The 27,792-nt window shown below is 45.2% G+C and overlaps 1 protein-coding gene and 1 pseudogene across 1 annotated transcript; both read left to right on the top strand.

The window, feature by feature from the left end:
- The first annotated feature begins 54 nt into the window (after window positions 1-54).
- Window positions 55-27,792, top strand: MTURN (maturin, neural progenitor differentiation regulator homolog). Its single transcript, XM_017671668.3, has 3 exons — window positions 55-440; window positions 11,290-11,412; window positions 22,772-27,792. The coding sequence occupies exons 1-3, from the start codon at window positions 279-281 to the stop codon at window positions 22,880-22,882; spliced, it is 396 nt and encodes a 131-aa protein (XP_017527157.1). The 5' UTR covers window positions 55-278; the 3' UTR covers window positions 22,883-27,792.
- On the top strand, window positions 1,423-10,367 carry LOC108404188 (procathepsin L pseudogene; annotated as a pseudogene).

The following is a 27,792-nucleotide window of genomic DNA, read 5'->3' as shown; positions in this document are numbered from 1 at the left end:
GGCGGGGCGGGGAGGAGCCGGGCGCGGCGCCGCGCCGTCCCTGGCCGCCGCCCACCCTTTACACACAGCATGTAAACAGTCCCCGCCGGGGAGGATCCCGGGACCGGAGGGAGTCCGCGCTGCCCGGCCCCGCCGCCAGCCCCCGAGCCCGCGGAGCCGCGCGCTGCCCGCCCGAGAGGGGGGCGCCCGAGGGGAGAGGAGGGCGGGCGGGCGGCGGAGGAGCGGGAGGCGGGCAGCGAGAGCGGAGGCTGAGGGAGCGGCGGGCGCGACGGGCCAGGATGGATTTCCAGCAGCTGGCTGACGTTGCGGAGAAATGGTGCTCCAACACGCCCTTCGAGCTCATCGCCACCGAGGAGACCGAGCGCAGGATGGATTTCTACGCCGACCCTGGCGTCTCCTTCTACGTGCTGTGTCCGGACAACGGCTGCGGGGACAATTTTGTGAGTGCCTGGGGGAGGGACCGCTGCAGCGCGCGGGTGTGGACGCGTGGCCGCGTCCCTACGCCCGAGCTCTGGCACGCTGGGGAGGCTGTGGGGCCCGAGGATTCCGGGGGGAGGCGTGACCGGCTGGCCGCCGCGCGCCCCGCTGCTCTGAGCTCGAGAGGGGAACCCCTGGGCCCCGCGCGGCGGCGGCGGCGGCGCTCCGGGTGGGGCCGGTGGGCGGCGGGCAGGGCGCTCTTAGGATTCGGGGAGCCGGGCTGGGGCGGGCTGTTTGGAGGACGTGACCCCACGGCCCTTGTGCGGTGCTCGCCCTGGAGTATCTCTGGGGTGTCGCCGCGTCGCACCAGCCCTGGCCGGGCGCACGGGCCCTCCCGTAGGATCCGGACTCCGGGTCTACCTACACTCAAGAGTCTCGTCCGAGTGAGGAATCCCGTTCCCCTCCCAGTGCGCGAACACAACTCCTTGAGTTGTCCTCGCCTGGGAGAACTCCCGGCCCCCGTGTTATTCCCTGCGCTGCCTGCTTGGACACAAAGCCTCTGTCCACACTAGCGATGTGTGGACATCTCCCAGACCTTTCGTGCGAAATTACACCCGGATCTTAAAAGCGCACGCGCGCGTGCGCATACCCACATAACACGCGCGCACACACCCACACGCGGGCACGCCTATCCCCCTTTCCTCCTGTGCTTCCATTGCTCCTCTGTGAGCTTCCAGCAAGTGTGTGGGGCTCGAGCGGGTTATGTCTGGCAGAGGCGGCAGCCGCGGCCCGACCACAGCCCCTCGGTGTGCGCAGATGAGGGGGAATCCGCGCTCCTCCACCCCACACTCCCGCCCGGGCGCGGAGGCACCGGGACCTGGAACTGCGGTGTCCAAATCCTCGACTTTGCATCCTGCGCCCACTTGGGATCTTGGCGCTGGCTAAACTGCCAGGGGATGCAGGGGCCAGGGGAGTTGGGGTGGAAGGTGCGGAGACTGGGCGAGGATGGCCCTCCGTGAAGTGTTTATAAGGACGGTAAAAATAATGGTCCCCAAATGTAAGATGGAGGCGGCCATGGGTCGGGTTGCCGTGCTTGAGCCTGGAGTCTGTTCTGCTGCCGCCCCTGTAAACGAAGGTGGGGCGGCGCCGATGCGCAGCCTGGCGCTGGCTCCTCAGGTGGGGTGACAAAGCTGGGCCCTGGTCCCAGACGCTGCTCGCCACTACCACCCACGGGGAGTTCTTGAAGGAACTGAACAGCAAGATCCCCGTTCTTGGCTCTGGAGAGAAGACGGTTTGTGTATACCTTGGCAATAAAGCATGCTTCTCCACCACCTCCACCCAACCTAGGAGGCAAGAAACCACCGGGGCCCCAACCCCCACTGGACCCACTCTGGAAGAGGAAGGGCCTTGGGTGACAGCCAGTTAGTTCTTTGAGTGAGTTCCGGCTGTATGACTCTCGTCAAACACCTTCCCCTGAGCTCAGTTCACTTCCAAAAAATGGGTATAGTACCAGTTCCCAGTTGACTGACTAGATAAAGCACCTAAACAGTCTCCACGCACAGCAAGAGCCCAACAAATTTGGGCCAGAGATCTGGGGTTCCCAAGTTTAGAACTTTTTTTTTTAAGAGTCTCAATTGTGTCACATGTTAAATAAGGTGAATCACAATGTCTCCATCATAGGTACTTGTGAAGAGCAAGTAAGTTATAAATACATGTGAGAACACTGTTAACTGCAGTTAAAATCAGTAAGTGTTGTTATTCGGAGGAATGGGAGATGTTTAAAAAGGGATTTACTCCATTGTGAAAGTACTAGAAAGCCCCATGGATAACTTGGAAAGGGCACCAGGGTCCAACTAATTTCACTATTTGTGTTTGATTAGGAGTCTCCTCTAGATGTGGGCTTCCTTAGTCTGCCAGTAGCCTTTCCCCCTCCTTACTGTGTGAGACAGGGTGAGAATCACTCATGGTTCTGGGTTTTATGGGGGAGAGGTGAACACATCCTTCCTACTGGCACTGCAGTTGTCAGACCTAAAGAAATTGTTCCACGGAGAAGTGGGTGAAGAAAATGCAAGACTATTCTCCTGCCTTGAGTATGTATATCAAACCATCATTCAGAAACATATGTATATCAGGCCACCCTTAATTGTAAATGTTTTCCCACTTGTATGAGTAAAAAGCTTGAACATAAAATTGATTTGCTGACAATTAAATAAAGTAGATAAAAAAGAAGATGGGGCAAAGTAATTCCTTAAGAAGGCTGGAACTTTCTCAAAGTTTCTGGAAACCATAATAAACCAGATGTCACCCACCAGAGTTTTCTTCGCCCATACTTCTCCTTGAATCTGTCCCATGCCAGATTTGTCAAGGTGCTGTTTTCCTTGAGTTAAAGGAACTCAGGCATGAAGTAAATGTCCTGCCTCCGTTCCTTTCCCCAGAAAAATCTATTAAGCATTAGAAGAAACTTGAGATGAGTGGAAGACCTGTAATCTCATGGATTAGTTAACAGTATTTACATAGCATTTTTCAGTTTTCACAGCATTTCACAAGGTGTTCTCACACCATTCATTCATTCAACAAACATTCACTGAGGGCTTACTTTGTACCAGACCAGGGTTCCCTAGACTACAAATAGAGTCTCTGCCCACCTGCTCCTGAGGCCGTTCTACCCAATGAAGAGGCAGTGTGTATAGTGGTTAGGAGAACTTAACAGTCAGGCTACTTGGATTTGCACCCCAGTCCCCCACATCTGACTGTGCCTTGGGGGAAGTTACTCAATCCCTCTATGCCATGATTTCCATATCGGTAAATCGGGGATGATAATATTAGTGCCTTCCCAGCAGGCTTGTTTGAAACAGTGCCTGAAATGGGAGTGATGATATCAGTGACTCTGGCAGTGCCCACCCAGCAGTCTCTCTGGAGCTATTTAAACTATAATCCAGGTCATGTCCCCACCACTCCCCACCTTGCCTAAACTGACTTTGCATCATAATTTACGATAAATCCTAAACTCTTACTCTGGCTTAAAGTCTCCTCATGATTTGTCTCCTGCCACCCCACTGACTTCATCTTTGACCATTATTCCCCCTTGGTTACTGTGTTCCTGCTACATTGGCTTTTCTGGTCTTTGGACATGCTAAGCTCATTTCTACTTCGGGGCCTTTGCACTTTCTCCCTGCCTGGAACACTCCTCTCACATCTTTACATGAACAGCTCCTTTATACCATTCAGGCCTAGGAGAAACCTTCAAGCCACACACTCCCTCACCTCATCCTCTTTTATTCTCATCACAGCTCTCGTTAGTACTTTATAGTCTTGTTTATTTACTGCCTCCCCACTAAACCATAAGCTTCTTGACAGCAGTGATCTCTTATTCATCACTGTATCCCAGCCCTTGAAACAGCGTCAGACAGATGATAGTGCTCAATCCATGTTTGTAAGAATGAATGAAAGTGGAGACCCAGGACCCAAACCTGCCTGCTGACCCTGCACACCTGTGCCCACCAAAGGTTTTTAAATACGCATCCTTCACTCCTCCTGACCATCCTCAGCTTGGGAATAGCCTCAGCTGCTCCATCAGTTGATGTTGGCTTAAATGCATTCTGGTCCCAGTGGACGGCAACACACAGGAAGCTATATGGCAAAAATGAAGAAGGATGGAGAAGAGCAGTGTGGAAAAAGAATCTAGAAATGATTGATAAGCACAATGAGGAATATGCCTTAGGGAAACACAGCTTCACAATGGCAATGAATGCTTTTGGTGACATGACCAATGGAGAATTCAGGCAGGTGATGAACACCCTTCAAAAGCAGAAGTACGAGACTAGGGAAGTGTTTCCAGTACCTTCCCTTGCTCAGGAAGTTACTCAGCAAGTCTGTGGAATGGAGAGAGAAGGGCTATGTAACTCTTGTGAAGAACCAGAGTTGGTGTGGTTCTTGTTGGGCTTTTAGTGCAACTGGTGCCCTTGAAGGACAGATGTTCCAGAAAACTGGCAAACTTTTTCCACTGAATGAGCAGAACCTGGTGGACTGCTCTGGACATCAAGGCAACGGTGGCTGCAGTGGGGACTAGTGAATTTTGCCTTCCAGTATGTTATTGACAATGGAGGCCTGGACTCGGAGCAATCCCATCTGTACCATGGAAAGGATGAACCCTGCAAATACAAACCTGAGTATTCTGCTGCCAGTGTGACTGGATTCCATGGAATCCCTGTCCAGGAGAAGAACCTAGAGGTCACAGTGGCAAATGTGGGGCTCGTTTCTGTTAATATAGATGCAAGCAAGCAAACATTCCAGTTCTATAAAGAAGCTGGGGTACAGACTAGGGCATGAATGGCTACATAAAGATGGCCAAGGACCGGAACAACCACGGTGGAATTGCCTCCACGGCCAGCTATCCTACTGTGTGAGATGATGGTGATAATGAAGAATTTGATTGAGAATGGAATATCCCTGGGAAGAATTTTGTTTTACATGGACCAGACCTTTTTGGGTAGATTAAAAACATTTGAATCATTGAAAATCCAAGTTGTGATTTGAATTCTGTGACATTTTGCCTTGGAAAACCTGACGACTTCTCCTATTACTGTTATAAACAGCTTTGTATGATTAGCTTACCTAACAGCTCTTGAAAGTTCATGTTTGAAAGGATGCATAAGTTTTTTAATTTGATTAAGTTTGAAAATAAAACTTAATTTCAAAGTAAAAAATAAAGAATGAATGAATGCAGAGAGTCTAGTGTAGAAGACAGGTGTTTAATTTCTAGAACGACAGCTTCAAAGAACATAACTACAACTTACATGTACTTTACTGTGTATCAGACACTGCTCTTAGCACTTTGCATGTAGAACTCAATAATCTCACAAGGTATCCTCACTCTATTTTAAAGATAAGGAAACTGAACCTCAGTGATGTTTACTAACTTTCCCACTTCTAATAAGTGGAAGAGCAACTCTCTTCATAGTCCTGTACTGAAAACAGTATCACAGGAGTGACAAGTGGGGACCCAATTCAGACTGTGAGTTCAAGGGCAGCTTCTTACTGGGCCTTACATTCTGTGAAGTTTGTTATTATCTCCATTTCATAGTCAAGGAAACAGGCTCAGTGAGTTCACAGAACTCATCTAGGACTATACCACCAAGAAGTGACAAATAATACTTGAGCCCAAGCCCTTTCTACCATTCAGAGTGTCCCACGGAAGGATCAGGCCAGTAATTCCAGAGGCCTAGAAACAAGGAATTCCTTTTATTTTCCCTTTGCTTTGGTAGCTCCTGGATCCCCCATGCACTCATGCCCCTTCCTGATTCATGGGCCATCCCATCTATGCTGCCCCTTTCCATGGGGTGGCCCATGAAGTCAGGTCCCGGGGTGTAATGAGGCTGCCAGTACCCTCTCTGTGCTGGGAGTTCAGGGATAGAGCCAACCCTGCCTGGCTCTTCAGGTGTGACAGAGTTGGGACTGAGCCCACAGACCAGTGGCACATTCCCCACTTCTGCCAGCTCAGTCCTGAGGGCTCCGTCAGGGTGAGTGGGGTGCTGGCAGCCACTGATGTACCAGCCAGAGGACACATGTGCGTGCATGTGTGCTCCTGGGCATGGCAGCACCAGCTGCTTCTCCTCCTTGTCCTAGGCCAGGACACTAGTGACTGAAGAGGGGAAAGGCTCTTTTATTGGCCTACTTTTTCTGCCAATCCTAAAATTTTGTATAGTTTAATCTCTCCTCAATACAAAAACAATGATAGCAATTGTCATAGTATTAAAGAAAAAAAGGTTTTATTTATATAAGCTATTTGATTTTGTGTGTGTGTATGCTTATGTCTCTAAATACACATTTATATGTAATATGTGTATGTTAAGTATGTAATAAATACATGACTATATGTATATTTCCCCATTTTTCTAGGTATGTCCCTATTCTTAACTGTGACCAAATAACAAATTTTTTGTTTGGAGAAGAAAAATATTAGTTGTTTAAATGAGATTGCAGCATTTTTTATGGTGGTATAATGGAGAGAAAGCACTTTTTTGTCTAACTTAAACTCTCCCATCTCCTCATCTGGCAAAGGGGATAATTGTACCTATATTACATTACTATTGTGAAGATTAAGTGAGGAATAGTGGCACACTGTAAACCTGTCCACAGTGTCTGTGTATTATTTGTATAGAAAGATAATTTTAGGGTAAAAGATTGTCCTTTTGGATATTCATGGAGTAGTCATCCTGAGAGGAGAATTATGCTAATGTAGTTCAGATAGATGGGGTTTAGCATTTATGGGGCCCCTGTTAAATGAGAGGAAGTGTTATCTCATAATCTTTACAACCATCCTGCTAGTATCATTTTTACCTGTACCTTACAAATAAAGATACTGAGGCTCAGCTTGAAGGGTTACACACTTCTGTTGACATCCTGGCTTTGCTCCTTGATCCCTGGGTGACCACAGGCAAGATGCTTAACCTCTCTGAGCCTCTATTTTCCTCCTTGGTAAAATATCAGTGGTGGACACAAAGAGCAGGTTGTAGGGACAGCCAGCCCTGCTCTTCCTACCCTGTGCAGATACCTGTTGGGTGGCATGAGATTGCTTGTAGCTTTTATCTTCTTTAACCATCTCTTCTATGCACAGCAGTCAGGTTTGGATTAAGCTGTACCAACTCAAAAAGGGCTTCCTGGTACTACTGATTACTGGCAGAAAACCCACACATCACTACGATAGAAAAAGTGAGATTCACAGAAATGACCCTTTGACTCGAATAACAGTTCAGGAATGAGAACCGAGTGTGTCTTAGCCCCTCCGCCACCCTGCAGTCTGCCAGGAAATCAAATGGCCGCCCCCACAAGTGTCAGAGCAGTAGGAGCTCACAGGCTGCCCTCAGAAAGATACTTGCAGGATTGAATTACCTTAATGATCTGATGCCATTTTGAGGTAAGTTGGATGTTCTCAAAAAAGCTATAGAAAACAAATGTGCTTACTTTCCTGTTTGCACATGACATGGTTGTATTGTCTTAAGCTGGGCAAGCGTTGATGATAAACTCAGGCCCAACTTGATAAGAGAAGGAAGGGCCACTGATGGTCTGTTCTAAAATCACAGTTCTTACTGGGAATTTTTAACTCCCAAAAGGCAGGGCTCTATAGGAAAGGGTAGGTGGCTCAGGACAGGTAGAGCGAGGGCCACTCTGTTGCAACCCATGTTGTGCTGAGATTTGCAGCTGGATTTAATCAGCAATGACGTTAAGATTTTTAAATGTAGTGCTCACAGCCACTCCCCCACCCCCAAGTACATAGTTAGTGTAAAGTTCTGCTCTGGTTCTGGTTCTCCAGATGTGGCCCCAGACCCAGCAGCATGAGTGTCACCTGGAAACTTGTTGGAAATGCAAATTCTCAGCCCGGCTGTCACCAGAAACTCCAGTGGGGTGGGTGGGGTGGGTGGAGTCCTGCAATTGTGTTTTAATAAACCTCAGGTGGTTGTGATTCGCGCTGAAGCTTGAGAACCACTGCTCTCCTCCCCTTCCTTGGCATTTCTCCTATTACAACAGGTGACGTCTGCGACCTGCCTTAGCTCTAACCATCCTATTGGAAAGTCTGTGTATTCTGTACCTGGATTTATATTTGCTGGGGTGTTAAATTGTTCAAAGCCACAGGTTCATTGACCCCTGCTATAATTTTTTCATGGCCAAAGTGGGTGTTTGGTTACACGTGCTTAAAATATTTTCCAAGTTGAAGTCATTGTGGCCACGCCTTGTGGTGCAGGACTCTGCATCTTCAGTCACCCATTTGTCTTTGTATGAGACTAAACCCCGCATCCTGTTTTCAGGAGCTTCAGCTCAGCCACCATACAGGCTCTCTGCCATTCCCTGGTTTTGGAATGTGCCCCTGTAACTCCAGGGGCAAAATGTATTTCAACCCCAGAGCAAAATGAACCTTTGAAGCCGAAATCAGTCAAGGTGAAAAGACCTGTATTTGGAGGCTCCATTTGTGTCTTTCTCTGGCCGCCACTATGGCTCACCTGTTTCTCCCCATCCCAGCTAGAAGACCCAGAAAACCTCTCAGGTGTGCTGGCCTCTTCCCAGGCCCTTGTAAATGCCTATTGATATGAAGATAAAGGCCAGGTGAGAGATTCTGGAAATACTGCACTTTTACCCACAGCCCCTCTATTTTTTCTAAGAGATAATCATCCTGCCCCCACCCCTTCCCATTAGTTCTGAAGGGCTAGTCTGTGTTAGCACTGCCCATTAGTTCTGAAGGGCTAGTCTGTGTTAGCACTGCCTTGAGGCACTGGTTGAACTTTCTTTGCATAGGTATGTAGGAAACATTGAGGCAAATCTGTGTCCCATCCAAGCAAGTGGCCAGGCCTGTTTACCTTGCACTGTTCTCACTTGGTTTTTATCTGACTTTCCGTATATGTTTTTCCCTTTGTCCTTATTTTCCCAGCTGCAGACTTATTTTTTAGTTCATCTTGTATTCTATGGATCTTTGCTAACTGCCTTAATTTTGGAAGGAAGCAGTTTTAGTAAATAAAACGAAATTACTTTTGTCATGAGATAAAGTGGGTATGAAACAATTAGCATTTAATAAGTGATGTCTTTTAAGCACCCATGTACACCTGGGTCTGTCTGATGCCACGCCCCATGCTCCCTCATGTTACCATATGGAAAGGGATTCAGTTGAAACTTTTAAATTCATAAAACCAACATGGGGATTCCAGGGTGAGTTATACAGCCAAATGAAGGAAATTTAGGCAGACTGGACAGATGACTCTTTAGCAGGTATAAAGACTGCCTTCTCTGAGATGTATTCATAAATCAACTCCAACAGTGAAAGGAAATTATGGCATGAACAATCTCCTGAGGTTAGAAATGTCGTAGAAACAAGAAACTGATTACCAAGCAGTAGTGAATACACTGCAATTCTGTTATTATTTAAGTGATACATTTCCTTAGTTTACTTTGTAATTACACCTAAAGAGAAGTATGCAAGGTTTTCATAGCCATGCCTACTTCTGAATTATCTGTAACCCACGTTGCCTCGGATAGTGTTCTTGGTGCAGTCACACTGGACATCTGATTTGCTCAACGTGTAACCTCAGCCTTATGGCAGGTAGAAAGCCCAACCCCACCCTCTTCTCCCCTGCAGATGCAAAAAGAGAAAGGTGTACTTATATCCACCATTTATTGAACATCTGCTGCACACTGGCCAGGTACTTTAAAAACTTTCTGCTTTTTCTCTAATCTCCACAAGTCTAGGGAAGGCAGGCTTAGAGTTTTCTATTATGTAGTGCTAGATGTCAATCCCATCTTTGACAAGGATTTGAAATACGCTGGAACTTTTTTAAAAATTGAGTATGGAAATGGGTGCTGAGCAGAACTTACGTTAAAGTGGGACTTTTTTGTTCTTGCTGAATCCCCACTGATGAAGAAGTGCAAAAGTGGATATAAAAGCACTTTGCACTATTATATTTTTGTACAATATATAAGACTATCACCTAAATGGCATTTCAGTGGTTCAACTTTAAGGGTCTCTAATTAATAGGGTATCGTGTTTGAGCTATTCTCTAAAGTTAGAGAATCTAGAAGTTACCTTCACTAGGTGAGGAGGAAGCTAGCTGTTCTACAAGTTTGCTGGAATTAGAGCAGCATGTGTCAGAAATGGACCTTTACATCCTAGAAACACCTAGAAACACAGATAATTGGGGAGTAAATGTGGCACATTAGCAACTTAGGTAGTCTCTCTTGGATCTGAGCAGTATTTTAAATATGTAAATCTAGTTCTTAGAAATGCTGCAGTGAGGAGGCAGGAGACATGTTTACTGAGTGATAGGTGGTTAAATTCCTGGGGTGATGCCCTGATCATTTGTATTAATAGAAGGGAGCAAGTGTGTGCTTGCCATGCACTACATCTCCAAATAGATCTCATTTCAGTCCCTGCTTCTTGCTCTCATCTGCCAATGTCCTCCTCTCCCCCACAGCTTGTACTTTTTCATCAGTGTTGGGCTGTGATTCTTGGTGCCTAACAGATGCCCTGATGTCATCCAGGCAGCCCAATACCCCTCAGGTAGGCAGTGCAGGGCACTTTTGTATCTAGGTCTCGCAAGCATGTTCTGTGGAGTTTTTCCAGATCCTTGAACATTTATGGGAGAGACTAGTCTTAAAGATGTGCTGAATGGATATCCTTGTGTGGAAGGAAGGGAAAAAAAAAAACACCTCATCTAGGCTTAAGAAAAAATGAAACCTCAAGCCAGTCTCCTCCTGTTTTGTGTGTAAACATTGTGAAGTGATGATTGGGTATGATGTTTCTTAAAACATTTTAAGGGAGGGTGAGTTTTCAGAAAGTCTTTGTTTTCTGGTGATTTAGTGATGACTTTTCTGCATGTTCTCCTAAATCCATCTCATTTTGAAGTAAATTTACCATTGCCCCAACTTACAGATAACCTGGGTAAATATCTTGTTGCAGGTTAGTGGTTACAAATTATGCTTAATTAACCCGCTAATCACAGCTGAAGGTGAAGTTAAGGGCCAGGCAGGTTCTTGATTTCTCCTCCCTTCTGTTTTAAAATGACCCTTAGCTGGAGTTAGGAAAGGGGGCAGTGGAAACCAGGGGTGGGGGAATATCAACCCTGCTGCCTTTGTACTACGTAGGAGCAGATCTGATGGCAAGTTGAGCAGGTGAGGTTGCAGCCCAAAAGCTGGGGATTTTCTGTAGGGTATGCATTTTCTGATCCCCTTCAATGCAAACAAAGTGGGACTATGAATTTTACTCTGGAATGGATGTCTTCTCCAAATTCATGTAATTAAAAAAAAATCCCTTTGGGTTTCTGTGCATCACACTGAGTGTAATGACGACGTGTCTTTGTTTTCTCCTTTCCCTCTCCTGTGGGCACATAGCACGTGTGGAGTGAGAGCGAGGACTGCCTGCCTTTCTTGCAGCTAGCACAGGATTACATCTCCTCCTGCGGCAAGAAGACGCTCCAGGAAGTCTTGGAAAAAGTCTTCAAGTCTTTCAGACCTGTAGGTGCCTGCTTGGTTTCCAAAGCCATCTTGTTTTCTACAGTGATTGTGCTTTGAATAATATGGGTTGTGGGGAAAGTGGGCAAAATCTGGGATGACTAATCGTGTTTCTCGTGTCTGCTTTGTGGCTTAAAGATAGCAGCTGGCGGGGAGGGGGAGGGCAGTGAGGGAGGGGGAGCCGGGATGTGACACAGCTGTTTGTGGCAGGGGTGGTGGTTATTTCTAGAATCTCTTGAGTTGAGAATCTCTGGTAGGGTGGGAGCAAACAGCCTTTATGAGACAACCAAGTATTCCTGTTCTCGTCCAGTAGACTTAAAATGAAAGGGCTTGGAAATGCGGAGGGGGTTCTCTTACAGTGGTAAGGCCTGTATTTGGGGACTGCCAGAGGCTATATAAAGGATGTACCTCCATGTCTGTGGGCTTGGAGAAGGATGAAATTGGATACGGCTTTTTTTCTGTTCTTTCCTCTCCTGTAGAGAGTTAGCTTCCCCCACCTCCCCCCCTTAGCATTTAGGAATCTGTATGTCTGTGGCTAGCTAATAGTTTGCATTCTAGCCGAAAAACATGTAGAGTGAATTCTCACCCTATTTGGAAGATTTTCTATTTCTCTTTGTCTTTACTGGACAAATAAAGTCAGATCACCAGTTATCAGGACATGTCACCTCGTTCCTTTCCCTGCCCATTGTAAATACTCTGCATGTTCAGTGATATTTGCACTAGAATTTCTATTTATTTCTTTTTCAAATCTTTAAAAACAGCATCTACTTTGCTGCTGAAATTTTCAAGCTATTATTTCTCTGAACATAGTAGACATGCTGTGTGGTTGCCTAACTATATCTGATATTCCAGTATTTCAAGGTTTGTTAAGTCTGTTTTGTCATTTGTTTCAACCGGTTCTCCAGTGTCTTTGGTTTTCTTGTGTGCTGGATCCTGTGTGTGCCAGTACTGTATTTGAAATTTATATATAGGAATAAATTGAGGCCTAAGATGATGGTACATTCCTCCAGAGAGGATTTCTGTCTGCTTTTGCAGGGTCTGGGGGCCCTGTCAGTCTGGGACCACCTTCAAGCAGCTCAGGAGCTATGGTTCTTGGGGCCCTCTAGGTACTGAAAAGCCAGGCTGTGGGTCTTGTTTCTCCTAGTTCATCCTCGACCTGAGGGCTGTCTTGGTCCATTTGGGCTGCTGTGACAGAATACCATAGACTCTGGGTGGCTTATAAAACAACAGAAATTTATTCCCCAAAATTCTAAGCCTGGAAAGGCCATGGGCACCGTGCCAGCTGACTTGGTGTCTGGTGAGGGCCATCTTTTTGCTATAACCTCACTAGTAGAAAGATGAAAGATCTCTAGGGCCAGTTTTGTAAGGGCACTAGGCACATTTATGAGGGCTCTACCTTCATGACCTAGTCACTTCCCAAAGGCCCCACCTTCTAGTATCTAGAGGTATAGAATTTCAACATGAATTTGTGGGGACACAAACACTCAGACCATGTAAGGGTGTAGGCCTTCAGGGTCCCAGCTCAAAGTGAGAGTGTTTTATCACAGTCTGCTCCTTTAGCAGACCCTACATTTGACTGTGGTCTCCTAGCTCTGAGAGCAGGCTAGAAATGCAGTAAAGCTTCCAGTTGTTTCTTTGAGGGCCCAGCAAATGCCCTGAGGACAAAAACAGCTTTTTATGTTAGGTTTACCTCTTTAGGTTCTAGTTTGTCAATATATTTAAAAAAGCATTTCTCATATTTAATCCACTTTTTTAGTTCTCCAAGGAAGAGTTAGTCCTAATCACTTAATCCATCATTACAAGAAAAGGAATCTCAGTGGCTTTTTGTCACTCTGATTCCTATTATTTGTCCAACCAATTAATATTTTGTTTGTTAATTTTCTAAGCCTATTTGGCTCATTCAAAGTAGATTTTTTACCTGAAAGTACTATTCTATCCCTTTTCACTCATTCAGGGTATATTTGCTGAGTGCCCAGTAGGTACTTGGCACAATTTAGTGCTTTCTTCCTAGCACTTGGATCAAACAGATGACAGTCTTAGACCCCACTGAGTCTATATTCTAGTGGGGCTGGGGGTTGGGTACAACATAAATAAGTACAGCATATAATGGGTAAGTGAGAAGTACAGACGCGAAAACAAAAAAGTCAGGGAAAGGGGGGGAGACGTGTCAGAGGCGCAGGGATGTTTGATTAGGGGAGCAGGGAAGGCTTCCCAGAGAAGGCGACGTCTGAACAGAATGTGAAGGGAGGTCTGGCCATGAGGAGATCTAGGGGAGAGCCTCTGGGCAGAGAGGAGGCGACTGTGAAGGCTAGGGGAGCACCAGGGTTCAAGGAGCAAGAGAGGCCCATGTGGCCCCTGCAGAGGGGTGGGGAGAGGAGCAGGGGGTGAGTCCAAGGTGTGGAAGGGTCCTGTAGGCCACAGGAGGATGTGGGCTTTTACTTGGTGGGGTGGGGAGCCACGGGAGGAGTTTGAGCACAAGAGGGGTCTGAGTTCACTTTTTGGAAGACTCCCTGTGGCAGGCTGAGAAGAGGCTATAAGAGGGAAGAGAGGGTGGGAGCAGGGGGTCCGCGGAGGAGGCTGCTGCCAGCATCTGGCGAGGGACAGTGGGGCTTGGCCTGGGATGGACTTGGATCCTGGAGGTGCCTTGAAACACGCAACCAGACATGCTGGCGGCTTGGAAGCCGGGTGTGAGAAAAGGCAGACAAGGATGACCGCACAGTCCTTTGCCTGTGCACTGGAGGGCTGCAGGGGGAGAAGTTTAGGGATGATACGATCAGGGGCTTGGTTTTTAGACACAGCAGTATCTGAAATGCCTATTAGACATCCAAGTAGAGATACCAAAGTAGGCAGAATTTTTTAAAAAATGGGTTCCCCTGAATCTTAACCACAGAAAGAACATTAGCAAGTGATATTTGCTTGCAGTGTGCTCTCAGGGGTTGCATTCGTCAGCCTACCACCTGGCCCTCTGAGGGCATCATCTCCACTTCACGCGGGAGAGCCGCAGAACCGGCCTAACTGGAGCCGGAGAAGGTGAGCTCCCACCAAGGCTCCTGGCGCCCTTTTTCTTTACCAAGATTTGGCTGTATTTCAGCAACCAAGCAGCCACATGTAAATGGGGAAAAAATAAGTAGCCCCCAAAATCCAGATGCATAGCCGAGAGCAGTTGTACTGGCTGAATGCTTCCTTTCAGATGAAGCCGCTACGTTTTCAAAGACACATGGGTTTGATTTCGTGTTGTTGGGCTTCCGGGCTTTGTTTCTGAAGCGGAGCCTTATGCGGTGGGCGGGGAGGAGAGCAGGCCTCCCAGCCGGGACCAGAAGGGGAAGTCTCCGGGCGCCCTGGGGCTGGGCTCTTGGCCCCTCAGGGAGAGACGGTGGGCACCTGCTCAGGGTTACTGAGGGTGCAGTTCAGGGGGCTCTGGCTTCTCTGTCAGGGTGTGTCCCCAGCCAGGTGAGAGGGACGTTCCAGACCAGAAGGAAAGCCTGCTGGAGATCAGTGGGGAAACAACCCTCTCCATCACTAAAGCGTGCATTTCTTCCCACTGCCCCGTTTACCAGTTTGTTTTATGTAAGGAAACTTTGGGTAATCAGAGCAAGGGTCTCATTGCTACTGTAGTTGAAAGTATTTGTCGAAGTAACACTCAAATACTATAAGGTTATCAGGCAGACAAACTGAAGTTTACATCATTTCAGCATATCAGTTCCCTGAAAGTTTGTGGTAATCTATCAATTTGTTTGTAATTGGGAAAACCGCAGGAGGAATATTCTTGCCTTCATCTTTTTATTTCTTGAAGCATCGATATACAGTCCTATATTGGTTTCAAATACACAACACAGTGGTTGTATTTTTACAACTAGCCGTGTTATTAAATCCTCACCCCCACCAGTACAGCAGTTACCTGTCAACATAGGAACGTGTTACAGAATCACTGGCTGTGTTCTCCATGCTGCACTACCATCCCGTGACCAGCTTATATTATGCTTGAGAATTTTATGCCCCTCACCCTCCCCACACACCCACCCCAACCCCTCCCCCATGATAGCCACCAGCCACTTCTCAGTGTCTGTAAGTCTGCTATTTTTGCCTTTGTTTTAAAACAGCCTCATCCAAAGTTAGAATCCTTGTTTTCCCTTGGCCAGCCCGTCGCCAGCCCTGCCTTGAGCAGTCACCCCAGAAAGGTAAGGACCTGCATGTTGACCGCCTTCTCCTGCCTTTTGGGGCATCAGTCAAGCAGAGGCAGTGACGTGGGCTGAAGCCTGTGTGTCCCCACACGTGCAGGCCAAAGAGGAGAATCATCTGGCCTTTGTCAGTGATTTGGCTGCAGAGGCTAAGCGTGCCCCTTTCACACACTCTGTCCTTTGACACACTGACTTTGGACTCTGCTTTTTCCCTCTTTCTCTTATTTGTTTCCTCCCACTGGAACAATCAATAGCACAGTCAAAGCTTATCTCCTTTCTACAAGGAAATTTGTTGCTAGATTTGAAAAGAACATACATTTTTCTTCCTCTTTTTTTCCATCTTACTAGTCCTCTTTTTCCTCTATTTCTTCATCACATTTTTACCAAAATGTCCGATGACTGTCTGCTGTCTGCCGAAGCACTGCTTTGGAGAGTGAGGGACAGAACAGAGCCCTTGGTTCTTGCCCTCAGTGAGTTGGCTTTCTGGTCAGAGAGACAGCCCCGGTGGCGTACAGAGAAACTCTGTACCCAATTCAGACTGCTGTTACAGGACAGCACTTGTTTGTCCAGACACTGTGGGAAGGAGTCCATTCCGTGCTCTGCTGACTACTACGCTTTGCTGGTCCTGTAGGGAGATAGTTCCTGGGAGGGCGTGAGGTAGTGTGTACTGCAGAGTGGTGTTTGTGCCATCTACCTAGTGATGTGGAATCGGGGTATTGCAGTCATCAGGAACCCATGCTCTATGGGGAGGCTGCCTGTATTCAAATCCTAGCTCTGCTGCTTGTTGACTGTGTGACCTTAGCCAAGTTACTTAACCTCTCTGTTTCTCGGTTTCTTCATTTGGAAGATTAGGAAACATGACAGTAGTTACCTTAGGGTTGCTGTGAATATTAAATGACAACTTTTATTGGGCACTTAGCTTCATATAGCATGTTACTCATGATAAGCACTGGGTCATGCTGGCATTGGTATGGATGGGATAAAGACAGTAGATAAAATAGTGCTGAAAAGTGAGCAGGACTCGGTGGCACCTTCTGTAGGATACTTAGATTTTTGGTGGAGAGGGAAAACAGTTTGCTAAGTGATTTCAACACATGCTTAACAGAAGTTTCTGGCTAAGGTAAGGGATTTTAAAGAAGTGTTATTGGGGTATTAGAGTCAAAAGTTTATCAACATTGGTTTGGCAAAATAATAAATAGCCATTCAGTTCCTAATCCATACAACTCACTGTGTTGGATGCTGGTGCTGTAAGGAGGATGAATGGGTGCTCCCACCCCCTAGAGGGGCATGTGACCAAAGAGCCTTGGGATTACAGGTCATGGGTGATATTTATTTTCTAATTTTCTATATTTTCAAAATTTTCTGTGATATCCCAGAAAACATTTACAATCAGAAACTATGTTGTGTGTTTTTAAAACAGCTGTTTTGTCTATAATATGTCAGAAAGGCTAGGAATAGTAGATGTGAGCAGGCTCAGTGAGGAAGCACTGGCTTCATGAGGAGGTGAAGATGCTCCTGAAGAAAAGGCAGGATCTAGATGTGCTCACACAGGGAGGAGGGCTGGCCAGGGGGAGAGTCCAGAAAGGCCCATCTTGGTCCTTTAGTTCAGAGTCCTTAGAGATGTCCCTGGGTGAGGGAAGGTGGCCCAGGCCTGGCCTGTCTCGCTTCCTTGCCATATGGCCTCTAACAGGCCCCCTCAGCCTCATGTCCCATCTTCAAAGTGAGTGTCATGTCATGCCTGTTTTGCTGTCTTGTAGATTCACAGAGAGCTTCAGAATCAGACAGAATACAAAGGACTGTCAAACCCAAACTCCCTGCTGAGGTCCGTCTCAATTTCTGGCTCATAACTGCTGTTAGGAAGTGCTTCCCAGGTGGGGACCTGACTGTGGGTGCAGTGGGCCAGCCTCCTCCTAAAGTGACCCATGTTCCACTCCACTCCAGGGGCCTTCTAGCTTGTATCTCACTTTTTCCTTTCCTGCTTGAACATCGGGTCCAAATGGTACAGTATGCAAATGGCAGTGCCGAGCAGGCTGTTCTTGCCGTAGGTGAGCAGGTGGGCTGATCCTTGTCTAGTAGTAGTTCACATACCGTCGGTAGCCTTGATAAATGTGTATCAGGGAGGCATTGGAATCCTACATTTTTCTTGTTTAGGTGGCCCTTGGTTAAAAGTTGCTGGTCATGACATGATTGAGCTGGATAATAAAATAGCTGTTACGGATCTAAATAATAGCAATTGTGCCATTCATTTTTTTCCCCTCAGTATTTTTGTGTATTTTATTTAGTGACAAAGTGACAGATTTACCCCTGCTTAAAAATGGTTCACAAGAGAAGATAGAGCTTATTACCTTTTCCAATTTCACTACTAAAGACCTTTGCCCTTTCAGATTCTCTCAAAGCTTTATTTTATTTTCCTGGAGTATTCTCCTTCCTCCTCTAATGAGCTCTGGGGAGAGTAGGGTCGTGAGGCACCTGTTACCATGACAGGTTTGTGTGCTGTTGTGGTTGAAGTTGCTTTGATAGCCCTCCCTGGAGTCAGAGTCCATGGGCCCCCATTTTCTTGCCTTGATTGACACTGGTCCCCTCCCAGTGTCAAAAAAGTCAAGAAAATGTGTGGCTTTACATTTTTTCTCTTACAAAGCAGGGACACATCTACCAGAAAAATTCCTCTAATTGTAGCTCACTGACAGGAGTGAGACTGGTATTTTCAATTTGCCACTAACAGCTGGAGAGCCAGGGATTTAACCTCACAGGAAAACTCTTTGTGACCCAGAAAAAGTCCAATTCCTGATTTTACTCTTATAGTATGGTCAAGAGCCTAGAGAAAGAAAAAGAATCCACATGTGGGAAGCTGCCCCAATGGGTCAGAAAGCCTGATAAGAAAAGGTTATGCACATGTGCACATAATAAAAGGCATTAAATGTTGACAATGTAAGCTTATCATGACTTGATTTTTGTTCACAAATGAACATTCAAATGCTTGTCTCTTCTAGAAAGTACAATAGGCCCTAAAAATAAAAGAGTACCTGCTACACTTGCTCATTTGGGTCTTACCTTGCCACCTGTTCCTTTATTTCCCTAGTATCAAGAAGACAGACTGACCAGGATCTTGTCATAGGTTTCTTGGTACCTCCACCATCATGGACTGTTAAGATGTATAGTGGCAAATTCCCCAAATGATTTAGAGTAACACTTGATGCTCAAGAGCATGATTCCTGGACCATCGCCTGGGCACTTGTTAGAAATGCATAATCTCAGGTCCCACCTGAATGCAGCTGAAACAGATCTACATTTTAGGTAGATCTCTGGGTGAATCATGTATACTGTACACAGTAGGTGAGAAGTGCTGCTTCAAGGACTCCTCTAGGAGGAGCTTACAGGCACCTCTGAAGCCACGAGGCCTTTCTGAAAGCACCAAAGCCCTTGCTGACTGGCCAGCTCTCCTTTTATAAAGGTGCCCGGCCCACCATGCAGAGGGAGTGCCTCCTGTGGCAACAGCACATGCTCAATGTCAACTGAAATGTCCTCAGCTAGTTTACACCAGTTTCCAAAGACCTGGATTTAGTCCTACAAGTAATCCATACTTTCTTGGATCTGAGGAACTTGCTCAAGACTTAGCATCTCTCCTTTTCAAGGACAATCCTGTTTGGAAGGGTGGGCCCCAGAAATTCTTCTGTAACCTTGGGTTGCCCAAAGGAAGCTTTGTGGACAGCAAGACCCTGGAAATGCCAACACCACTGTCCAGACTGAGCATAAAGATTTTTTTCCAGTCAACTGAAAAAATTTTACTGAAAGAGACACTAATGATTGTACATGAGTAATTTAATATACCAGACAGGATATCGTGGCCTGTCTTCTTTTCCTTATAAGAATGTGTGGGTACAGTAAAAGCAAGGTGTCTAGATTTTTACTAGTCTGTGCTCCTGTCTTTGATATGTCTTCTTGACTGTTAAAAATTTGGATCCAGAAGTAAAATTTAGATTTACCCACCATAGATGGAATGGAGACAGAGGTGGGAATGCTAGATTACATGTCCATATGATATCCTTTGGAATGCCAGGCAAATTCTAGTTCTAGTGCTTTTTCTATTCTCCTCTGCATGCTTCCAAATTGTACATACTCAAAAGTGTCGACGTTAATGTTGCATGTTGAATTTTTTAAAAGGTGTAGGAAACATAGAGGCCCCCAGCTATAGAAAAAACAATAACAGCTGGAAGGGAATCTCGTAGGTACATGGTGATTAGGAGTGTGAAGTCTGCAATCTGATAGCCTGGGTTTGAATCCTGACTCTGATGCTTACTGGGTAACGTCTCTAGGTCTTACCTATAAAAGGGAATAAAATGTCACCTATTCCCTAGGGTTATTATGAGAACCAAAGGAATTAATATATGTAAAGCTACTTCAGACAGTGCCAACAGATAATAAAATGTAACCAATACACATGATTATTGTTAAATCTGAAGAATGACAACATTGGTTGGTTCAGTGGGATGTTGGATGTAAGCCTGAGAATCAAATGAGAAAGCTAATAGAATTGAGTTTCTTACTTCCTACTTCTTACATTACTAGTTAATAATGAGGTAGTCCAAAAGCAAGCACAGCAGAAGAGAGAGGGAGAAGCAGAGGCTGGGGAAGTCTATTGATGCAGCAGTAACTCCCCCTGAAAAATTAAATTGACTGGGCTTTAAAATGAGAAACAAGGTAATATAACGAGGTAATTTGCAAAAGGCTCTGCTGTTTTCAGACCATGGCCACATTCACTTTCTTATTTAATATTCATAGTTTCTGTGAAGGTAGAGTAGGTATTATGATTCCCACTCTACAGAGAAGGACTCTGAAGCCCTGCAAAGGGAGTGGCTTGCCAGAGGTCCCAACTGCATCCCTGGCTTCCAGATGCCAGGCCCACGGCCTTTTCTACACAGCTCTCAACAGATCTGCAGACCCTGTGCTAAGGTGCCTTAACTTTCAGAAGCCACTGAGAACTGCTTTGTACTCTTTGCCTTCCTGTAAGGGCAGTGAGGTGAGCAGCTCTCCTAGTGGCATGTATTATTTTCCATCCAAGGGGAGGGCCTCTCATGGCTGATACTCTGGACCTAGAGCTATGTTTTGGATTCCCGTTGGAGGTGAGGTAGGGGACTAAGAAGAGGAGAGAGTGGAAGGAATGGTAATGGCTTCCTGCAAGCTCTTCTATAAGCCACTCTAAGCTGAGGAGAAGGAGGGTGTTGGGGATACCTAGGGTTTGGGTCTGTGAAGTACCTAAGAGTATTATGAAAAAGAATGAGCAATGGCATATCTCCTTAGGAAAAAATGGCAAATATGTAGTTGCATGTCTCCACTGTGCCCTCTTTACCCCTGACAGCCATTGCTAATTGACCACAGTCTTTCCCACTGAGCCCAGAATCCTCCTGAACTGGGGGCTCCAGGCAGCTACTACCAGGTATATTTGTTAAGAGGGAACCTATAGGCCATTCCGCTTTTAAGGGCTATCCCTTCAGTTCAGTGAGGAGTTCCATTTATTACTGAACAACTGCATCATCTTTTAGCATTTAAGTGATTTTGGAGTTCTTCATAGTGGCAACCATATATTTCATTAGCTACTTAAGTATCACCACTCATTTGATGCTTTCACCTTGGTATGTCATTGAGCAGCTCTTCAAATAAAAAGTGAACACCAAAATATTAGTCATCTGTGTTCATTGTGACCAAACACCCTCTGTCTCTTTAGAAGCAAACATCTTTTTATTCCATCCACTAAGATATGGGAGGAAGACAGAATTAGGAAAAAAAGCCTTCTCCCTTCTCCCAAGCATACTCAAAATTTTTACAAACTTTCTGGGCAAGCTGATGTGCTCCTGCCCCATCCCTCCACTCAGCAGCATCCCTCTGAGCACTGAGGGGAGGGCCCCCTGTGCCTAAGCAGGTCACGTGTTTAAGAGGACCAATAGCACCTAGCAGAGGATGTCCTGAGTGTGTTTATAGGGCTCTGAGATCTGAAACGTTTGTGGTTCAGGAACTTCAGAGTAAAGGTATTATTTTGACGGAGACTCTTGCCATTTGAGAGGGAGTGGAAGACGGGAGGTGGGTGGCAGGGCACTAGGGAGGAAATGCACAGTGAGCAGAATGGTGCATCTTATTTTAAGGTCTTAGTGTAGTTGGTATTTGGATCATGGGGGCCATTCAGTGAAGCTGCATGGAAGTGACCAACCACGGGGCCACCATGTGACAAAGTCCCTTGGCCGCTTGCAGACTGTAAGTCTTCCTGAGGAGCTGTGGGCGGAAGCTCTGTGATCACAGGCAAGGCCCAGGAGAGCCCAAGGCCATGGCTTCCTGTCAGCCCCAGAGCTTTTGATCAGGCCCGGCAAATGGCACTTAACAGTTTCTAACCAAAGACCAGTCAGTGCTTTAAGAAAATGTTTACTGTGCGTGGATTGTGAATTCCCTGATGATGATTATAGAGCATTTGGAAGGTACAAAAAAACGAAAGGGGAAAAATTTACCCATAAATCACACTCTTTTAAAAAGTGCTCTTAAAATTTGGGTGTATTTCACTAAAGTCTTTTTTTCCTACATGTTTGTGTATAAATGGTAAGGAAATCTTATCATAATGAAAAAGCAGTTTTTATCATGCTTTTACACTAAATGAGCCTATTTTGTATACCATTAAATTATTCAAAGACACTATTAAAGTGGATGTAAAGAGTCCATCTTGTAGCTACACCATAATTTATTTAACCATTTTGTTGAACATGGTAATAGTTGCCACATTTGTATATGTATGTTATAATTAATAGCAGCATATGCTTTTGGGGGAAGAAGCATAGAGGGGAATAGATTTTTGATATCTCAATGGGACAGTGAACACTGTTCATTGTACTATGGCTAATGTCCCAGCAATGCATGCATGTGCACAGATACATCCTTCTGCATAGGCACTGTGGGGTGCCATGTTTTGATAATTAAAAGTAGAGAATTTCCAGTCTCCCCAATAAAACCTAGCCCTTTGGGCACCAATCCAATGGAGGACTGACATTTCCATCTATTAATGTTATGAAAATAATTGTAAGGGTGGTTGCTGCCACAGGAAGTCTGTGGCTGCTGTGCTCAGTCCTGTTCGGTGCTGTCAGATTTGGATCTTCCTGTCCATGGGCCACTGGCACTCACTGCCGCTCTTCTTCTCTCCCCTGTAGTTACTGGGGCTTCCAGATGCCGATGACGATGCCTTTGAAGAGTACAGTGCAGACGTGGAAGAGGAGGAGCCAGAGGCGGACCACCCCCAAATGGGGGTCAGTCAGCAGTAAACTTCCGGGGGCTCCCACCTGAGAGGGAAAGAGTAGCCCGTGGTACCCAAGGTGGGGGTCGCGTGCTCCTGGGTTAGCCTTTTGCATTAGCACTTCAAAACGGGCCATCTGACTCCCAGCCTCCAAATTAAAATGAAGTACCTTTTTAATGACCACAAAATATCTGGAATGAGTTTTGCTCAGAAGTGACCTGAATTTGACTCCCGTTTCAGTGGGTTTCTATGGTAGTGTCTTGGTAGCCTTTGCCATTTTGAACTTAGAATCCATTTCATGGCCGACTGTTCTCTCTTGTGTTTATGTTGAAGAACTAACATTCACTGACTTGAATGTAGAGAACTCTGAATGTGCTAAGGATATGTCTGGAGTCCTCGACAGGGGACATTATTGAGGGAAAGCATGGCAGAGAAGAAATGCAGTCTTCACTTTTTATGTACCTTTTAAGTGTCCGTAAGTGAAAGGGTTTGCTTAAAAAGCATGAGTTTTAATATCTAGTCATTAAACTGCTCAAGTGCAAACACAAGGGCAGAAAAGGATAATCACTTAGCTTTGGATTAAGAGGGTAAGAGAGACAGGGAAGCCTTTGTTTAAATGTTCTGCCATTACTAAATTACCTGGATATATAGTAACGGGGTCATGGTTAGGTATTAACATTATTTGCATGTTCAATTATTTTAAAACATGCTAATTCCAAAGGCACTTTTAAAGTCTAATAGTGAAAATAATAAATGGGTGACATGAATTATTGATTTATTTTTAAAGTTTATAAGCTGTCCCACATATGAGATGAAACATTTACCTTATCTCTTTATAATGAGATGGCAACTTGTTAAATCATGAAAACATCCAAAATCCAAGTGCCACTTAAACTTTGAAGCCATAGATAAATTTAATGGGAAAATAAACCAGGATAAAAATTTTTTTTAATATGATGGAATCCTTTACTTTCTTAATCTTTTATTCCTTAAAAAAAAGAAATCAAGAAAAGTATCCCACTGTATAACTTACTAAAAAATCATAAGTGTTTCAAAGAATCTAATTAAAGTGGATTTCTAAAGCGATACAGGGTGGGAATCTTCTTAATCAAGGATTAGCTTGGTTCAGAGGGGAAATTTTAATGATCAAAATATTCAGACAACTCACAGAATGACTGCTGTCATAGCTGGAAACACTGATGTCCTCATTTAGCCAACAAATACAGGTGAAATCCTTTGTATTGCTAACGTGGAATTATTTAAAACATTCATTTCTTTGGACTCTTCTGCATCCCTGGCATAATGACTTAGGATGCAGAATGCCTCTTATACAGCACTTGACTCAACATAGCATCTCGGGGGGTGGGTATGTTTTAACATGCACATAGGTGCCTGTTAGGTTCTCAAAGTTTTGGATTAAAAAGAAAAAGAAAAAACAGCAGAGGCCACAGAGCTTCTGGGAGTCTTGTATATCTCCCAGGCATGTCACTGTAAACCTGATTATCTCAACATTTCCTGTTTAATTGGTTGGTGCTGTGCGGAGTGGCTGCTCGTGGTAAATAGTGTACTGCAGTTTTTAAGTCATCTGGTAAAATCATACAGTGGTTCCATCCATCCTTCAGTGCCCACATTTTTTTCTTTTCTTGGAAAAACTTAGTAAAGGTTGATTTCAAGTAAAATGAATTTCCTTCCAAGTAGCCTATTAACAGAACAAACCTTGGTGTTTTATCCAGTGGGGCGAGTGTATTCTGTGCTTTGCTCCCTTGCCTGCTTGCTGATTGGCTCTGTACCTGAGCAGAGGGCATAGTGAGGCATCTCCCAGGCTTGGAAACCTCTACTTTAACACAACAGGCAGAAAGAATGACTTCTGCAACTGAAATGAAGAACTTGACTAGCTTGCTCCATTCAAAGGTAAACTGGAATTTTATACATGGAAGTCTAACTTCTAAATTTACATGTGTTTGAAAATGGAATGGACATTAATATAAAAATGTATCTTATAAAAAAAAGTGCTTAGGCTTCGACCAAATGCATTTCGGTATTATTATGTTAATATTTTCTGTTTACAAAAATTAAGCTGCGATCACTCAGGCGTTCTGTGAGCAGAAAAGTAATCTGGTCTGTGTTCTGCCCCAGGGGTAGGGGATAACACTTTGTATATTACTTACTTTCATGGGAAAATCCTCTAAAACTTCACACATCCCCACCAGGGCTTGCCAGTGCTTGCGCCCGTGTGCACAGTCAGTCCCGCCTGCACGGATACCCCGTGCAGTTCATGTGTGGCGTTAGAGCGTGCGACAGCCTCCCCTGGTTGGTCAGTGAGTCGGGCGGTCTATAGTTTTGTTATGGGAATGGTTCCGTGGCCAGGCCAGTTCCTGACTTTCAGAAATATACAAACACACTTCACCATGAGGCAGTGTGGAGTGAGTGGGAGGAGCACTGACCCAGGAGTTGGGAGACAGACTTGACTCTGCCGGGGACTGTGTAAGTGAGAAGGAAATGCTTTGAATCTTGCAGAGATACTGTCCTGAGGATGTTGGCCACAGTGTGTGTGGTTCGTGAGTGTCCAAACCTCCTAGGGCCTGATCCTGAGGGGCTGATGAGGGTAAAGTAAGGTCCCAGTAGACAGAGATAACAAATCTGTCTGGTTGTACATGCCCTGTCTATGGAAGGCAGACAGACTGTGTGTGGCTTTGAATTGGAGTAAGTTTGACTTAGCTGAGGGGAAGTTTGCATGGAGAATAGCTGGAAGAGAGGGAAAGATGAGTGCTTTTATTTTTTTGCCGTATCATCCAGGAAGTCATAGAGTGTGCGTGAGTGTGAGTGGGGTGAGTGTGCAGGTATGTGAAGAGGGATGATTGCACGTTGATCACTGGGGCCAGCTGTGAATTCATGCTTATGATAACATGACACAACCTTGATCCTGGTGTGAGGGAATCCAGAGACATGTTTCTTATAGGCTACCAGGTTACTTCTCTCTGCCGGATGATACCCCTTGCTGACTTCCGGGAGTCGGAGCCGGAGTTGGCGGGGTGAGACCCCATCCAGCGCCTGCTGCCACCCTTACTCAGTTACACCAAGGTGTCCATCTGGTCTCCTAGCCTCCTCCTAGAAGCATCTAGTCCTTTGTTCCCCATGACTAGAACATAAATGTCTCTTATTTAGGAATTTTCCTTATGTTCTGGGGCCAGAATTAGGTTCTCAGTGTACATAAGTGAAAACTTCTCTCCTCTCATAGTTACTGTTATTTTTCTTGGTAAGCAGAAACTTTTCTCCAGCACAATTCCATCTGTATTGTTTCTGTTTCATAAGAGCACAAAGTATGAATCTAGGGGAGCGGTGATACCAGAGCATCGTTGGGATGTGTATTTTAGGAATCTGCCTTACATATTAAAATTCACGAGCTGGGAAACTATAGTATGAACAAATTGGATTTCCCACAGTTTGCGAGCACATAGGACTAGGCAGGACTTAAGCTGGGTGGAAGATGAGGAAGGGAGAAGGGGAGAGTTAGGCTATGATTCTTTAAAAAAAAAAAACCCAGGGGGCAGTTACCAAGTGAGATGCAGGAAAACTGTTGTCATGGCTATCTTACTAGGAGCCTGCCCTCCTCAAAGGCATGTTGATAGGCAAAGCCTATGTTGTGGGTGGCTTTAAAAATGTCCCCCAGCTAAGGAGACAGCAGATGTCCTGCACATTTGGTGGAGTTCTTTTCCTCCACAAAGCAGCCAGAGAAACCTCTCTAAATTTCCAAAGTGCTAACAGATCTGAGAGGAGCTCCAGTCACCTGCAAGCAGAGTGTGAACCAAACTGGATCTTGCTGTCAGCTGCAGAGGAGGCCAAGCTTCAGGAATGCTCTGTGGGCCAGAGGGCAAAGACTCCTCATGCTTCAAGGTCGCAGACAGAGCACAATTAAAGCTCAAGCGGATTGCAGATCCCCTTTTCCTGTAGTGAATGTTAGTCCCAAAGAGATACTATTGCCAATTGTCTCATCTTCAGATTACGGGCCTCCGTTTTTTTGTGTTAAAAACTACTGCCCTTCCAAAAAGTCCTAATCAGTTAACCTTGGTTTTGTGATACCAGGTATGACATGAAAGACAGAAGTCTTTTAGATTGTATACAAAATGATTCTGAAACTTGCCAGAAGGCCAGTTGCCTCTGGTGTCCATGGTAAAATATCTATATAGCTCACGCTAACTGGGCAGATGTTAAGTAATACGTTGTCAATATTTTTATTTCAATTTGGATTACAGAAATAGAGAATCTATGAGCATTTCATGTTAGAAAGCCCCTTTAAAGCACTGTAAGGCTGAAAAGCACAGTTAAAAGGGTGCACCAGGCCACATAAAAATGAACATTTAATTTGCTAAGAACTATATTCAAGTTACACTGTACCACAGAAAAAGCTGACAGTCTGCTCTTTCTAAAACTGCCTTTTCTTGGTTTTCTCTTTTGTTTTTGTTTTTAAAAATTTATTTTTTTACTTTAAGAACCTTCTGATAGCTGGGTAGATAAAGATACAGAGTGGTACTCTGTACAAATGTCAGTTTTTTAGAGGAGGAAGTAAATCATCAGTTTTAAGGAAAGCCTGAAACCAGCTGTGAACCAGTCTTAGTTTGTGTATGAGAGCAAAGTTTAGCTCTCATGAGAAGAAACAGCAAGGAACAATTTGGGGCCTGGGGGTTTAGGCCAGAAATGTTTTGTGCAGGGTGTGTATGCTTTCTTTGCTTTTATATTTCCTTTCAAAGAAATCACTTGTAAATCACAAAACCTGTGAAATGGGTTGCCAAAAATTGTTGCCCTTCATTAGATACTTCAAGCAGTGTAAATCCTAAATCAAACCCTGTCTACATCTGCTCCTTCCTCCTTCCCCGAGTGAGGATGTCATCCAACAGTGTAATTACCATACGCTTGCTATTAAAGAGCCTTCCAAACTCT

Source organism: Manis javanica, chromosome 6 (genome assembly GCF_040802235.1).
Source record: "Manis javanica isolate MJ-LG chromosome 6, MJ_LKY, whole genome shotgun sequence".
Classification (NCBI taxonomy): domain Eukaryota; kingdom Metazoa; phylum Chordata; class Mammalia; order Pholidota; family Manidae; genus Manis; species Manis javanica.
The sequence above is the reverse complement of the archived record's forward strand: the minus strand, read 5'-3'. Positions and strand labels throughout refer to the sequence as shown.

What these genes read in the sequence shown, in the direction of transcription:
- MTURN (XM_017671668.3), top strand. Translation starts at nt 279, where the DNA reads ATGGATTTCCAGCAGCTGGCTGACGTTGCGGAGAAATGGTGCTCCAAC. An exon ending in ACGGCTGCGGGGACAATTTT is followed by an intron (nt 441 to 11,289) that starts GTGAGTGCCTGG and finishes GTGGGCACATAG; the next exon opens with CACGTGTGGAGTGAGAGCGA. An exon ending in TCTTCAAGTCTTTCAGACCT is followed by an intron (nt 11,413 to 22,771) that starts GTAGGTGCCTGC and finishes TCTCCCCTGTAG; the next exon opens with TTACTGGGGCTTCCAGATGC.